The sequence below is a fragment of the Podarcis muralis genome, chromosome 9, assembly GCF_964188315.1.
Source record: "Podarcis muralis chromosome 9, rPodMur119.hap1.1, whole genome shotgun sequence".
Classification (NCBI taxonomy): domain Eukaryota; kingdom Metazoa; phylum Chordata; class Lepidosauria; order Squamata; family Lacertidae; genus Podarcis; species Podarcis muralis.
The window spans coordinates 40,364,938-40,381,704 of record NC_135663.1 but is presented as its reverse complement, the minus strand read 5'-3'; the positions used below and the strand labels follow the sequence as shown (position 1 = coordinate 40,381,704).

The 16,767-nt window shown below is 40.9% G+C and overlaps 1 protein-coding gene across 7 annotated transcripts in view; it reads right to left on the bottom strand.

Annotated features, from left to right (window-relative positions):
• Positions 1-16,767, bottom strand: part of TMEM131L (transmembrane 131 like) — a 69,977-nt gene continuing 53,210 nt past the window's right edge. For 2 of the 7 annotated variants that reach the window (XM_077934107.1, XM_028743169.2), the window contains 16 exons: positions 15,289-15,431; positions 14,822-14,964; positions 14,247-14,433; positions 12,186-12,371; positions 11,256-11,405; positions 10,129-10,745; positions 9,343-9,497; positions 7,640-7,764; positions 6,985-7,139; positions 6,165-6,350; positions 5,244-5,322; positions 4,710-4,795; positions 4,034-4,154; positions 3,815-3,906; positions 1,819-1,961; positions 1-420 (listed from right to left, as the gene is read on the bottom strand). In XM_077934107.1, coding sequence (XP_077790233.1) covers positions 142-420; positions 1,819-1,961; positions 3,815-3,906; positions 4,034-4,154; positions 4,710-4,795; positions 5,244-5,322; positions 6,165-6,350; positions 6,985-7,139; positions 7,640-7,764; positions 9,343-9,497; positions 10,129-10,745; positions 11,256-11,405; positions 12,186-12,371; positions 14,247-14,433; positions 14,822-14,964; positions 15,289-15,431 — 2,847 coding nt within the window. In that variant the 3' untranslated portion in view covers positions 1-141. The remainder of the gene's footprint in view (positions 421-1,818; positions 1,962-3,814; positions 3,907-4,033; positions 4,155-4,709; positions 4,796-5,243; positions 5,323-6,164; positions 6,351-6,984; positions 7,140-7,639; positions 7,765-9,342; positions 9,498-10,128; positions 10,746-11,255; positions 11,406-12,185; positions 12,372-14,246; positions 14,434-14,821; positions 14,965-15,288; positions 15,432-16,767) is intronic. The other 5 variants (XM_077934110.1, XM_028743175.2, XM_077934109.1 and 2 more) reach the window with 5 other exon arrangements.

Below are 16,767 nucleotides of genomic sequence, written 5' to 3'. Positions count from 1 at the left end.
CTCAGTAAAAAAAAGTTTTATTTTCCATACAAAAGTGCCAAAATATCCACCAACATTGAAGTCTAGTTCAACAACCAGCTTATTCTAGTAATCAAAACTGAAAGCATCTTTTATTTCACATTTTAAAAATAAAATTCCTTTTCACATGTTTCCACAGTAACCCGACTCCCTAGAAAGAGGGAAATTTGCATTCCGGTTGGCTGCTGAAGTCCATATGTCCAAGTTCATATAGGCACGGAATGGGTTAAATCTCGGGTAGCATTCCTGCTTGCAAAGAACTGCCTGGTTTTCCACCTGGGCTGAATGCTGAGTGGTGGCACTGACTGGGCAACAGCTTTCATAGATGTCACTCTGGGGGGCCCAAATGGAACCAAAGAGTCCAGACATGGGTGACAAACTCCTGGTGCTTGAGAGGTAGGACTGGAAGAGAAAAAAACAGGCAACACAAAACATCGTCATCATTACCACTATCCTTTATTAAATTTGTATACTGCCCTTCACCCAAAAATACAAAAGCAAAGCAAAGCAAACCATTAACCCCTTTCCTAAAGACACATTTAAAAGGCCATTGAATGTTAATCATCCCAAAGCTTCGTTGAAGAGAAAAGTTTTCATGAACTGGGTGTGCCATAAAACATACACATTTAGAAACAAAGAACTCAACAGATGATGTTTGGAAAAGCAGCTTGGGAGATAAAGAGATTCAATACCCCCGCAAAACTCCTTATTTAATTAGCTTAAGAGCAAATATTTAACAACATGCACTCTTAAAATCGTTTCCTGTATGGCACTTACTTAAATGGCTTAAAATGTGTCGTTTGTGTGGACAAACAGTAAGGCCAGACACAGGAATGGTGGGCCTTAGAAAGCAAGACAACAGTGTGATATTGCCTGTTTTCTCACCCACCCCTTCACTCCTTCAGTCAGTGGGAAAACACACCCTCTTAAGGCGATCACTGATGGAGCCAAGTAATCATAAGCAGTGCAAGGGAAGCAGCAGGGCCAGGAACAAGTCTGAGCACAGGTGTTCTGCTTCTGTCAAAACTGGAGAACTTTAAGATCTGCTCTGAATCGTCTCACCAGCACCATTCGCTTTATCAAGAGTTTTAAAAAACTTCTAAATGAAAGCACTACCTAAACAAAAAAAAACCTGAAGCACAGAATGCTCTGTGCCACCCCGGAAATAAATGAGCAACAATTCAGTGTCTCTTTTTTGGCCCTCCTTCAGTATTCAGATCCAGCATAAACTCTGGAAAAAATAGCATTAAACTGATCGGCCTACAACAGGAACAAAAGCATATTCCAAAACACACACAAAAAATTATGCTGGCAATTTCCTGACTACACTTCTGTTTCGTCTGCCATTTCACCAGGTCCCGTCCCCCCCCCCCCCTGCTTTTTATATTTAAAAGAATCCCATACTGATGTGCCTAGCAAGTTGAATACTATTAATATTTAAACTGTTGGCTTGCATTGTTGAAATCTAAACTGTTTTCCATTCTTACGCCCAGGAAAAAGTAAGTTTTCACGCATTTTCCTACATGTTCTCAAATGATTCCTGCAGAAAGTGTATTTCAGTACAAACAGAATTGCATAACTGCTACAAAGACAATTTATATCGATTGCACCAAAATTATAATTAAATCCAGAGTAGAAAAAAAAGAATTGAAACCATCTGGGCTAAATCTTGAAATAAGTCTTTTTTTAAAGAACTCACTAAAAAGAAATGATCAACAAGAGGATGTAAGGGACAGTCACATATAACTAGATGGCTACTATGTTACTATACTATAGTAATACAACACCCATTATACTCACTGTTGAATTGACATAATTGCTTGGCTCCCAAGTTGGAGGGATATTAGGTGGGGTGCTCCAAGTAGATTGGCAGCTGTGATCAATGAAGGCTGTACTCTGAACTTCCGCAGTGCATGGGAAGCCATTATGATAGTTCATATTTTCTATAGTTTGGGAGAAAGGGCAGATTTGTCAACCAACAATTAACTTAATTCTGTAGGGTGGTTCTACATTTTTCTTAATTATTGCAGCAGTTGGATCCTATTAGCCTGGTGTGTGTGTGTGTGTGTGTGTGTGTGTGTGTGTGTGTGTGTTTGTAGATCACTGGGAGGTAGGGTGTGGGAAGAGGAAGATACAGGCTGTGCTGAGGAAGAATATAGATAGGTCTACTGGACCACAAACATCATCTCCCAAGAGATGTCCAAGGTGGACTTCAGCACTATAGTTACACAAGTCAGTGCAATGAGCTGGGAGTCAGATGGGGCAGTGGGGAGACTGCAAGGTGTTCACAAGAGCTAAGATGAGGTAGGGAAGCTGTCATTTGATATCTGGGAGCTGTTCACCTGAGCACCTGATGGGAAAGGACAAGTGCCTGTTTCTAAACCACTCATGGTTTTGTAATGATGATGATGATGATGATGATAATAATAATAATAATAATAATTTATTTATACCCCGCCATCCCCAACCAAGACCGGGCTCAGGGCGGCTAACAACCAATAATAAAAACAAGTTGATTAAAATACAACTTAAAAAAGAAGATTAAAATACAACATTAAAACATTAAAATGCAGCCTTTTCACAGGAGAAAGGAAAAAAGAAAGAGGGGGAGAGAATCAAATTGATTCTAAGCCAAAGGCCAGGTGGAACAACTCTGTCTTACAGGCCCTGTGGAAAGAAATCAGATCCCGCAGGTCCCTGGTCTCATGAGACACAGCGTTCCACCAGGCCGGAGCCAGTGCTGAAAAGGCCCTGGCTCTGGCTGAGGTTAATCTAACTTCCTTAGGGCCCAGGACCTCCAGAGTGTTGCTATTTTTGGACCTTAAGCTCCTCCGTCGGGCATACCGGGAGAGGTGGTCCCGTAGGTACGAGGGTCCTAGGCCGTGAAGGGCTTTAAAGGTCAAAAACAGCACCTTAAATCTGACCCTGTACTCTACCGGGAGCCAGTGCAGCTGGAAAAGCACTGGGTGAATATGCTCCCATGGCAGTGACCCCGTGAGGAGCCTCACTGCAGCATTCTGCACCCGCTGAAGTTTCTGGGACAGCTTCAAGGGCAGCCCCGGGCAGAGCGAATTACGGTAGTCAGGCCTGGAGGTGACCGTTGCATGGATCACTGTGGCCAGGTCGGGGCGGGAAACGTAAGGGACCAACTGCTTGATGCGGCGAAGGTGGAAAAACGTCGCCTTGGCTGTTGCTGTAACTTGCACCTCCATGGAAAGGGAGGCGTCAAGGATTACACCCAAACTCTTAACGGAAGACATTGGCACTAATTGGGCCCCCACAAGAGAAGGGAGTTGGTCCCTCATCCCCATACCATCCCAACCCAGCCAGAGGACCCCTGTCTTCAAAGGATTTAGTTTCAGTCGGCTCCCACGAAACCATCCAGCCACAGTTTCCAAGCATCTGGCCAGTGTGTCCGGGGCCAAGTCGGTATGGCCATCCATCAGCAGATAGAGCTGAGTGTCATCAGCATATTGGTGACAAACCCAGACCAAAGCTCCGGACAATCTGGGCAAGGGGGTGCATAAAGATGTTTAAAAGCATCGGGGAGTGGATTGCGCCCTGAGGCACTCCACACACCAAGGAGTGGTGCAACGACATCTCCCTCCCTAGCGCCACCCTCTGTCCCCAACCAGAGATAAAAGAGTGCAGCCATTTACGGGCTATGCCCTGTATCCCCACGTCGGCAAGGCAGTGGTCCAGAAGATCATCTGTTAGGGTGACCAGAGCCGTCTCGGTCCCAAAACCAGGACAGAACCCGGACTGAAATGGATCTAATGGATTGTAGGAGACTTACCTTCTGGAAAAGCATTGTATTCATTCACTTCCACTGGGCAGTACACGCTGGTAAACTGACCATCACAGGAGGCATTCCAATCAATGAAGCTACTAAAAGACAAAGCAAAACTTACCATTTCAGGAACAAAAACAAAATACCCATGTATTGGCAGTTTACAAAATAATACCATTGTTTTAGTAAAATGTGTAACAGGAGGGGTGAGGGAAAGAAACTTGCCCATTGTGTAATGAAGGGTTTTCCTGGATCATGCATGGGATGTTGTTTTCAAGGCTGTAGTTCACGCTATTTGGCAGGCACACAGGTTGAGGCGGCCACAGGTCCCCCGCTGGATAAAGACCTGGGAGGACAAGTAAAATTGAAATCATGACCTCTAACAAACTGTCAAGCATTAGCACCACCAAGCAATTCAATTCTGCCTTTTCCAGCTGCATTTGCACAATCTGCACAAGCAAGAGTGAAATATAGTGAGCCTTGCACTTTCTCTTCCCCTCTCCCTTTACCTCCTCCCATATAGCCAGGAGGAAGGAATCAAAATCTTTTGATTAAGTATGGCTTGTCATGTTGTACAGTCTGATACAAGTGTGGTTTTCACATTAACTATGGTTAAGTTTCAGAACAAGCCAACTTGAAAGCATAATTACCTAAACTGGCTTAGTTCAAACTAACTATGATTTTTAATAATCACATTTCCAGGTCCAAGGAACACAACAAATTGGAATAATCTAATAATACTTAGCATTTTTGTGCACCTCTGTGTATTTAAAACATTTTGTGCCTTAGTTTTGATTTTATTTATATTGTGTACAATGCAATATTTACATACCATCCAGTAAACAAGGGTTTGTACCCAATGAAGTTGTCCCATTATCTAGTTTCACTTGGATTAACTAACCTTTATTTTTGTCTGGATCTACACTTATGTCAGGGAAGTTGGGGCATAGGTTTTCTGGATACTGAGGGACACCATTCACATCTCTGCTGAAGACAAGTGCAAACAAATTATTTTATATTTAGAAAAATCAACTATCCTTGTCCTAATACAAGGAAGCTATGTATGTCAAACAGATTTCCTGCAGGCATGGGGCAGGTGGGAAATCTGTATGCATTTCAATTAACAAACCCAATTTATCTACACACAGAAAGACACACACTAAACAGGTTCATGCAAAAATAAATATATGTATAGAGGTCTGTGTCATTTGTATGGTAGTGGTGGGCTAGTCATTTAATACCATTAGCAACATAAAGGCAGCAATTGAAGCGTTACCAGCTATTAGAAATAAGATATATTACAGCACATCTGTTTTGCATAAAATAAGATATAATGCAAAAACACTACTGAGCATTACAAATTTAGTTTAGTAGTATTCCCCCTCCCCAGTTCATTTGCTAATCACATTTGAATGTGATTCTTTAAAGTATTTACCTGGTGTTGCAGATTTTGTGAGATGGGTTTAAAGAGATGGGTGTTTCAGCTGGAAAATCGCTGCATGAAATACTTTCCCCTATGCAAATGACAGAATAAAGCTGAACACGACATTTTGGTAAAATAATACAATACAGTTTTCTACATACTAGGACTGCATCAAGTGCAAACTTGTAACAGGTCAGAAGCTATGAACAAAATATTTATCAAGCATTTTCTTTTTTCTTTTGGGGGTGGGGGTGTATAGAGTTTTAGTATAGTTTCACAACAAAAAATCCTGAACTGATATATAACAACAACAAAAAAGTAAAGATACATAAACCTAAGTAAAGATGTAAGCATGGTAAAAAATATCCCATCATGGCCCAAATGCCCAGAAATAGCATTTGCCTGGCGCTAAAATGAGGACAACGTTGATGCCAAGCAGATTATTGGAGGAAGAGATTTGTGTTGATAATAAACAGGGCTGCAAAAAAGCTGTAGATTTATGCTGGTCTGCTATATTTGCCTTACGAACCCCATACTAACTGCCAAAGCTGAATGCAGTTTTAGGTTTCTACAGCATAAACCACGGTAGAAGCAATTTGTAAGGTGATGTGGCTTTTCTCTCTTTGGCTGTGTGTATTTGAATATATAATCTATATATTTATATTCACTTAATCCCATATTCAATAATTCTACAGTTGTTTTAAGGGAGATGGAGAATTAAATATACCGCTTTGATATATTTCTGTGATATGGCAGCATATAAATATTTTTTTCTAAATGAATTTCATGTTGCCCAGTTAAGGCTTTAAAAGACACGCCACTGAAAATAATTCTGTAATAACTGAGTTATTGCAGCAGCTTCTTCTTCTTTTGCAATTTTCAGACTCTGATGCCTCAAGAAATGCAGAATGCACACACTCTGACAGCACTTACTAGAAGGAAGGAAGTGCCTGCTAGGAATAATTGGCTTCTTGTCGCCATCGGAACTGCTAGTGCTGCTCCAGCTCCCCCAGCTGCCTCGACTGGCACGAACACTCCCTGAAGAACTTCCGCAGTCTGAGCTTGAATCCGAGCAAAACCTTTCCAGGCACTTCTTCTTCGGCCACTGATAGAAACCTTCTAGGCAATTTGGAAAATTCGTAACAAAACAGAAGTTTATGACTCGCCAACTTATTCCACCTAGCTGGCAAATATATGCAATTGACCAGACACTGAACATTCTTATCCATTCTATATTTTGTTAACTAGGAAAAATACTGAACTGGTTTAGCATATATCCCAAGTGGGTAAGTGGATAGAATATGATGGGACCCATTTATAAATGTTTTCTATGCCTGAGCTTCAGAAGCCTCACAGATACATTCTGATACTACATAATGTCAAGAGGAACACCTTTTCCCCATTTGTGGTGGCTCAACTTCAGACCTTCCTACTCAACCCCCTACTCAACAATGAGGCTGGAACTTGCATTCAGGCATCTTTCTCTATAAGCTCCCCCCCACACACACACACACGTTAGGAACTGAAGGTTTTGTCAAGTGTATTTATCGCTGGCTTGAACTCCCCAATTCTTTCTCCTTGGCTGAGAATGTTCATACACAAAAGGGAATAAAGAACCAGAAGATTCATCACGCCGTAGCACTGCTCTATCTTAAAGACAAAGTGCAATAGAAAAATAGGAGCAGAATCAAAAGCAAACTACTAATACTAGTTATGCATAGCATTTGGTTTTGAGTCACTTTTGATTACATACCTGCTTCTCTCTGTGTGGGTAAGCCACCTCTCTCTTCTCCTTTACATGTTTCTCCATTGCTCTGACCACACCAGTTTCTTATATTAACATTAGTTCTAAGTTCAGGTCTTTCAAAACCACTACACACATGCTTCAACTCAGTCTGTTCAGGAACCCTACAAGCAAAACAACAAAGGGGTAGTTATCTTACATGTGGTACATCTATTAATTAGTTACCTATGTGAACAATCTGTTTGCATGCTACTAAAACAGAACAGTCCTGACATGGGTTCTCACATACAGTTTAGAGCAGCCTTTTGCAACTTGGTGCCACCCAGATGTTTTTGGTGACAACTCCAATCAGCCTCAGTCAGTTGTAGCCAATGGTTAGGGATGATGAACATTGTAGTCTGAAACACCTGAGGAACACCAGGTTAGGGAAGGCTGGCTTAGAGGCTTGTTCAATGGCTCTAATGCCATTCTTGATTCTTTGGCAGAAGGGTAGGATGAAAATTAAGAATAGCAAGGAAAAAGTAAAAATTAACAAAAGTAAAAATTAACCAAAAAATTGTTTTGTCAACAAAAATTAACAAGAAAACAACAAGAAAAAGTGGTGGAAATACTGCTTGCATTCCTAAATTTAAAAATCTGAACATAAAGAAGCAGCCATACATACCGTACAGATAAATTAGCATGCTTCTTCTTATTCTTTCTGTTTGTCCTATTTCTGTTCCAGTTTGTATTTGGTACATGCCCTTCTCTTTTCTCTGGAGACCCATTTTTTCGGTGAGTATCTTCTTGCTGAAAGGTTAAAAAACACAGGACTTATTAAGACATATTACTTAAGATTACGAGTTTGTATCAATGGCTTCAAAATCTGGCAGACTACAGTCGCACAGCATTTTAATCAGAAAATAATTATCATGCAAAATTGTCATTAATATTAACGTTAAAAAAACTATAGTCTTGTGAAATGTGTTAGCATGCAATTTTATTCTCCTCCACGTTCCTTCTTTCCTCAGCTAAATACCACAGTCATAAAGGGCTGAAACAATGGCCTACACAATTTTGCCTCGATTAAAACCAGAACCACCTGTCAGATTTATGACTAGCTCAGTTTTAAACTTACCCTCCATAAATTCTTCCTTTCTTCACTTTTTTTTTTACCTCATCTGTTCTGATTACATGAATTGCTATTTTATTAAGGGACAAACTTACCTGAAAAGTTATTTCAAGCTTAGATTACACAGCTACAACTATTCCAAAGCAATGGGAACAGGGAATGCAAATTTCAACCGTAAGATTGTTTCTTCAAGAACACATATGCACTACAAATCTATACTGTTCAAATCAATGGGTATAAAGGGCCTCTCACAGGATATACTGTAGCAAAAGTTAGCATGTACTCAGCCTCTAGATTTCTAAAACAGGTCTTGGAATTCTCTATTTATAGTACGATATGAATGAAGGCAGGCTAAGTTTACACCACTATTTTTGAGGCTGAAGAAATGCCAGATCATATCCAATTATGTTGTCCCATTAGCTGCCTATACAATGGCACTTTGTCTCCCTTTCCTTTCTCCATGCCCCCCACAATCTCTTCTGGGTTGAACATGGCACGAGGTGTTTAGGAAGTGACAGTCCCATTGCCCAGGTGGAAGTCCTTAAGCTAATATGATGTCTTTGTTGGACACAACCCAATATGTAACCTATGCTATGTAAAAATGGCTATGCCATTCTTTCATCACATTTTTACGTGCAAAGTGATAACAAAGGTCACCGAATTAGCTAGAAACCCATGAGACAACAAGCTTGCATAGAAACTTCCTTCAATTTCTACATACGGAAATACTTGGGTATACTTCCCCACTATAAACATATTCTGATTTCATCATCAGTTCATTACAGTCAACAACCAGAAATAGAAACATACAGTATGCCAAAATACAAGAAAAAGTGTAACAGCGTAGCAACAGTAAGTCAGATATATACAAAGCCAAAGAGTAACCTCGGGTAAATAAATGCCTGGAAATAATCCTTCAAGCTTCACATAATTAATTGGCTCCTTATTCTCACTGCCAGCAATAGAAATCTGGCCACTATCAATGACACTCACGGGATCTTATGTCTAGGGCTTTTTTTCTGGGGGTATGCAGGGGTACACATACCCCTGAACATTTTGTGAATCTGTTTGGCCTCATTGAGGGGCAGTATTTCAATATGAGTAGGAAAATGAGAGTACCCCTAAACATTTTTTAAGAAAAAAAGCACTGCTTATGTCCCAGAAATCCCAGAAATTTTTATTTTTAGGTGTTTATCTGCAATTGCATTTAAAATCCCAGTTCCAAAATGTTTAAAGCAGCATGTAACAATTCAAACCTCAGCAGAAGAAACTTCCCGTTTTCCACAGCACTGCAGTTCATCTTTAGGCCCTTTATTTATCGCCTTCTCTGCTGAGGGCTTTGTGTTCACCTGCTTTTTCAAAGAGTCACAGCTTTCTATTTCATTCCTGAGAGACACCTGCTGGCTATTCCCTTCAAAATAAAAACAAAAACGATACAGTATTTACCTCACCTTGTAAGAATATTTCAAGTGAAATTCACCTCTGTCGGGTAAGTGCTTACTCACAAAATAACAACTGCACAAAGAACAGTATGTTATTTCCCTCCTTGTTTTCAGCCCTCTGCAGATGTGCTGGAGGGAATGGACCTTGGCAGTACCCTATTCCTTCACAAAGTGGCAATTGTGTGAGTAAGAAGAATGACTGAAGAGGGCTACAGGTGGGCTGTGTATGTTTGCTTTTGTGTAATATTGGTAATCCACATACTGCTCAAAAAGAATTTTCCCTTTTTCTTTGCTATGGATGTTGGTGGTTTTTATTTTCTTCACCATTTCTCCCCAACTGGCAAAATCTGCAATGTACTTCAGTTTGCAACACTGGGTCTTAATTAGAATTTAGATAAAACTAAAGAATTTAAACTTCTACAAGCATTTAAACTGACTACAGTACATGTGCTTAAAAGTAATGAAGTCTGTAAGTTTGATAAGAAATTACTGTATTTTTTCCTTTCGATGTCATTTCAAAAATGTCCCCCTCTAGTTCAGTATTAGTTCAGTTCAGACTACTCAAAACTATCTATTTCTGTATTTTTAAAAAAATGTTACCATTGTTTTTCCTGGAAACTTCTTGAAATTCCGGTTGTTGCTGAGGTGAATGTCTTGGGAAGCGACTTTCAGACAGCTTCTTTGATGACTTCAAAGGACACAGCTCAGGTTCTTTGAGCTCAGCTACATTTTCTGAAGTCTTAAGGTTCGTTTCCTTAGGAAACATACTTGTTCGAAGACCCTCCTTCAAATTGCACTCTGAAGAAGTATTTTTTATAGGCGTTGCATTTTTCAATGCACTCTCTTCTTTATCTAGAAAGTTCCCTGGGTGCGTCAAGTTCTTTTGCATGTTTACATTTATGCTACTGGCATATTTCAGGCTCAGCCAAGTCTCACTAACAGTGCAAATGTCCTCCTTTGCTGCTGGAGTTTGATTTTCGACCGCTGGGTTCTGTTTGTCATCAGTTGTTAGAATAGTGGTGCTGGTTGCTGTGCTCGATTTTGGTTTACCATAGTATACAGAGCACTTGTGCTTCTTCTGAGAATGACTGTATGTTGCTGGACTCCTTTTGGCAGCATTCTGACTCCGGCTAGTTGCTGTGCCCACAGAAAGGGAGCCTTTTCCTTTCCCTTTATCAGAAGAACCGTAAGTATCCGTAAAGGTTTTGCAACTGCTCCTAGATCAGAAATAAAGTGATTACATTTATTTATGGCACAAAGATCATATTGTTCATAAATCATTTTATCAAGACCAGGGGGAGACTGGAAAATAAGGCATAATACTGAGCACTATTTTTTCCTGGAAGCCATCTTGATACCATTTTTATCCTGTTTTGCGAAAAGTGTATTTCATTATTTTAGCCATTGCACAGAAAATTAGCTTCAGATTAGTATCAAGAAGCACGACTGTCCCATGTTTCCTGCCCCTCACCATCTCCATCATATACTGAAGGCAGGTTACATATTTCTCCCTTCCCACACTGAGGACACAACTTCTGTGGTGTGTAATGAGCCGTTTTTTATCAGCATCTGAACATCAACATCAATTGTCAAGAAACTGTTCCTTTCTTGAGGAACTAGCATTTCCAACCACCACCTATCTATTCTCAGAATCAAACAGCAACACCATCATCACTTTAAAGAGATTTTCACATCAAGGCACCTAACAGAAAGTTAATATTTATTACTTGTACGTTTCAGAGCTGATGATGTCCACAGAACTGTTGTTTGGCAGTGCAGAAGGACTGGGATTCTGCCTTTGTCTTGACTTCAAGAATTCCGATAGGATGTACTGCGCTTGCTGGAAAGCTATCAAAATCACACCCAGAAGAGACAAACTGCAAGACAGGGAAAGATAAATGTTTTCAGCAAAACGTGTGTGTAGAAATAAAGTAAGATTTACATTCAGGAGGTTGGAACTAACATCAAATTGAATGGGTTAATTGTGTTCAGTGTTGAAGTTATTACAGCCAGCATTCATAAAGGTGGGATCATTGAGACTGACTGGAAACATTTCCCTCTGCATGGAACCTGGTAGTCTTCAGCTAGTTTACCGAGCATGTTATATCTCCAGCTAAAGGGAGGAATTCCTTCTTCCCAACAGCACTGTATTGCCTGGAGCATCCCTTCTTCAGGTATAATACTTCTTAATCCCAACCTGTCTGGAATTAGCCACTGCAACTCCCATCTTCCGTTTAATAGCCTCTCCTGTCTATGACTTTCTGCCTGCTACATCATACTTCCTGGGTATGTTTTCAAGGCATATAAAAAGGTATCCAACTTGTTCCCTAGAAGCTGTAGCACTCCAACTCCCACCAGCCCCACCCACAACAAACAGCAAGGAATGCTGGGAGTTGTAGTCCAGTAACCTCTTGGACAGACCTAGGTGCTTCATCTCTGTATTAGAGGGGCTTGCATTTAGGGGGGAAATGTGCTTCCTGCTCAAGGAAAAACCAGATCTAGTAAGATAGTGAGGAGGTGGCCAAGTTGCCTTTTCTTGATATCATCTTGCTGCTGCTTTAAAATCTAAGGTTTAGGTGTCTGAGACTGAAAATTTCCAGGCTTTATGCCATGAAGCAGTCTATAAATTTGTTAATATGTATAAATAAATGTTTTACCTGACAAAGAGCACTGTAAGCCTCCAGAAGGACTCTTCCCAGCTGGGTCCTGGTACCACATCTGCACACAGTGGTAAAAGATGGTGAGGAAGAGTCACATTGAGAGTGAAGTGGAACTCGACACCACCAGCAGTCACCAGAGTCAGCTCACGGATAACCCATGAAGAAGTAAAATCTGGAGTAAACCTGCACACCAAAAAATTAAAAAGCCAGTGACATTTTGACGGGAATCAGGCCCCATGAAAGTCCTGTATTTTTGTTCAACATCAAACCCCCTGCTTCCTCCTACCACTCTTTGTGATTCACTTGTAACCCCTTTGATCACAATGAGGAGAATCCTTTAACACAGCACCTAATACACATGGCTGAAGCCTGCACATACCCATTACATACAATAACCTTTATTCCCATCTGTCTGAAAAGAATTCAAGTAGAAGTCCTAGATGTTATTGAAACTCCTTGAGCAAGAGGTGCCTTCAGCAGGACACATAACTGCACTGCATGTTCCTCTGTATGCTTTCAATCAACCACTGCGGTCAGCACCATCACCCTTCCTCTCAGCAAGATTTATGGCCCAAAGCACTTGGCTTCAGTCGGCGTGGGGAACTTTTTTGACCACCCACCTGATGGGAAAATGACATTACGCCTGTCAAAAGTTGACCCATGTGGGTGTGGGGGAAGATCCTGCTTGAGCAATATTTAATTCGCCACACACCATTCAGTTCTGCTTTCAAAGTGGTTCAGGCACATCAGCAAGTTTCTAGCAGGAACTTGCTGGTATACCCAAACCAAGCAGGATCAAACACCCCTTGTATCAGTAGATGTACAGCAAGTTCAATCCTGCTTTCTGCAATCACATCTCTACCTGCCCCACAACTGATGTCACATGGGACACCAGATGTGGGGCAGGTGGTGTGGTTTGGGGGAAATGGCCTCACAGGCCAAATGCAAAGGCTTAGTGGGTCAAGTTTGGTCCACAGGTCAGAGTTTGCCCATCCTAGCTCTGTATTCTTTCCTCTTCTGTCCATGCTAGGCTCCCTGTGACTTGTATCGCAAACATCCAGAGGTGTAACTTTTCTGTAGAGAAATCTTGTTCAGTGAAGCAACTCATAATTAAATCTTGAGTAAAAGATGTTATAACAGTATCTGATGAAAGTATTTCCATCTCGTATAAGGGCTTACAATCACCACCTTTATGGCACTGTATGGAGACCAAGTTAGAAATCCTGAATATTGCTAGATCATTGATTCCAACTGAGTAAGATGAAAAGTGAAGTAACGCATCAGCTGTCTAGTACCCAATCATATACCTTACCTAAAAGTCAGTTAGCTAGTTTGGCTTTGTTTGTAAATACACTGGGGCAGACAGTCATTTAATGGAGGAAGGCCCAATTCACATGCTGTCCCCGAAGAACTCTCAACCTCTGTTTTGGGAGGCTCAGGAGATACAGGGGGAAAAGGCAGATTGGCAAAACCACCCCACCAGTACCAGCAAGAGCATCCCATTAAGAGAGACTTCAAGTAAAGGCTGGACCCACAAAATTTAAGGTACAAATGGATCTTCTCCCCTTTGAGTTAATTAAGAAAAAATAATTATGATTCATGTTGAATAATGTTCATTATAATGGAGATAGACTTTTTGATATTAAATCAATGAAAGATGTTCCCACTACAGCCTTTAATTGTGCTGCTCTGCCCTGGCCCATAACATGTTCCACAGTAGGATAAGTTATTTTTCCTTCAGCTCTGAAATTGCCCTGTCAAAGTTACAATGTTGTGCAGCATGAACCTAGCTGGAAAACAAAATGCTCAACACACACAACAGACTGTAAGCTCTGCAACCCTTAAGGCAAAGATAGCGCTTTAAAGAATGACATAATAGAGTGCTTCCAAACAGTCAGAAACAAGGATAGCCTCTTCTTGGAATTTTTATTTATTTATATGAACCTTGTATGACACCTTGAGCTCCTTTGAGGTAGGATATAAGTGTAATAGTGTGGTTCCTTTTAAACTCAATTCTAAAGTAAGCCAGTTTGTCAATGGAAAGCGGCAAATGCTTACACAATGCTAATCTCCCGCGAAGAGTTCTGTGCCAGAAAAAAATCTTGGCAATTGAGTACTTCAAATCCATAACCCTGGCAGCTGTACCCATTAATCTTCATAGACGTTATAGTGATAGGAAGATGACCAACGTTTTCAACCTTAAAGTTCTTTGTGATGGATAAAATTTGCTTGCCATCTTTCAGTTCTAAAGAAAACAAAATGCAAGTTACTTCAAGGTAATCATTAAAAGCCATCTTGAGGGCACTTCTAAGTGGCAGAAACTGTACTTTCCTACAACTATGTTACAATATATTCAAGTATTATGAAAGGGAGATGGGAATTGGAAAGGTGACATGTAATACTTCACATGCAAGTCTTCCTAAGTCAGGGCGCACCACCTATGTGAGGATTGCACATGTATACTACCTTAAGTATGCACAGCAGCAACCATGGTTATGCATGTGAAAACAGACGTTTATGTTATTCACTCATAGCTGTGCCCATGAGACTGGCCACTTTATCCTCCAAACCATGCACATCTGTTTGGTTAAACTAATCTCACTTAGTCCTTTCCTTCTCAGATTGTCACTCACGTCTCCTGCAGTCCATAAGGGTTGATTCTGGCACCTTAAATCGAAGGGATCCTCCTGCCCCTGGCAACCTTCCCCCTACTTTCAACAGCTCTCTGGCTCCAATGCCTTCGACATAAACCACATCCAGAACAGTCAAATTATTCCTGCAATAAAGCAAGGACGCCTTTATAAATAAATAAATAAAAATTTAAAGGGGAAAAAGAAAAGCAGTCTTCCCACCATCTTGCAAGATGTGGGCATCTTTTGGAAAAATTCACTGCTGTGCTTTGCCAAGACCAAATACAATTCCTGTGGATGCGAAATATTTCTATAATTCGCATATACAGTAAACCCAAGCTTTAGTGGGAAAGTACCAAAGATCAAATTTGGATGTAGCCCTGGGGCCTACACTCACTGATGGAAATATGAAACAAAGCTTTCTAAAACAGTGCCTCATTCACCCCACAGAATCTCGAGAAGAGACCTACCTGACCAGTATAAGGGAGTTTACCCTTTTGTAATCAATAGGGGTGAAGACAACACCAACTCTCTTAGTTTCTAAAGGCTGCAATCTTAAATAAAGCAGCTCCGAACTAGATCCAATGTAATCGTGGTCTTCCTGTAGTTCGTCCTGCAAAACAACATGAGCGAACCATTACTACAACATCCATGCTCCTGAGGGAAATCAGGTAGATGAGAATCAGAGAGGGAAAGACTACAGTTCCACTTGCCCTGCATACTTACGCCTGTCCAGCCTGACTGTCCCATTCCACTAACGAGGCGACAGAGTACCACATTTTTCGCTCTATAAGACGCACTTTTCCCCCTCCAAAAATTAAGGGGAAATGTGTGTACGTCTTATGGAGCGAATGCAAGCTCTATAAGCCTCTGCTGTGCCCCAGAGGCTTCGCGTTGCTTTTGCTGAAGCCAGGAGAGCAAGAGGGATCGGTGCGCACTGATCCCTCTTGCTCTCCTGGCTTTGCTTTGCTGGAGAGGTGCTGCGCAGCGCCCCTTCAGCGAAGCGGGAGGAGAAATGGAAGGGGCTCCACTTCTCCTGCTGCTTAGCTGAAGGGGCGCTGCGCAGAGAGGGAGAGATTTTTTTTTTCTTGTTCTCCCCCTCTAAAACTAGGTGCGTCTTATGGTCTGGTGCGTCCTATGGAACAATAAATACGGTATTTTATTTGCCCATCTGCCCCAGTCATACCTCATCTTAATACTGGGGAAAGGGAAGGATGAGCACACCAGGACAGTGCCATTAACAAAGGGGAGAAAATGTTTACAGCAGTGTGTGTGAGGGGTGGGAATACAGAAAATACAGGTGGCACCCATCCGTGTCTACTGAGGTTTTCAGTGCTGCGGGTAGGAATAATAAAGCCCCATTTAACGGAGTTCCTGAACCCTTTCTGGAATTGCAAACACTCTTGTTATCTGATGTTTCCATTGAGGAGTGCAAAGTGTAAGTTTTAAATGTTAGATGTGTTTTGAAGATTTTTTTTTAAATCAGCAATATATTAAATAAATGTTATAACTCCAAATGTTTAAAAAATTGTTTACCATTTAATAGCTAAACCAATTGTTTCCCAACCTTCCCCCTCCAATCACTTCAAAATTCTGATAGCCTTGGTGGACTACTTAATACTTTTTTCTGCAAATGGAATCCACTGAGTTATATGCTGCATGTTTTTTAATTGTATTTCGTTGCATCTCTTATGTCTTGTATGTTTTGTATTGCAACTTGCATTCCCTAGTATTCAAACTGTAATATACAATATAAGAAACAATAGAAGCAATAAAAATACAATGACAATCAATATGGCTATTCAATGCATAGATGCTGCAGACTACTTGTATAAAGCTCGTAGACCACTGTTGGTCCACGGACCACAGTTTGGGAATTCCTGACCTAAGCAATTCAATAAATGCAGGTTACAGGTTATTTAAAAAATGGCCAACTCCTTTCATGCTCA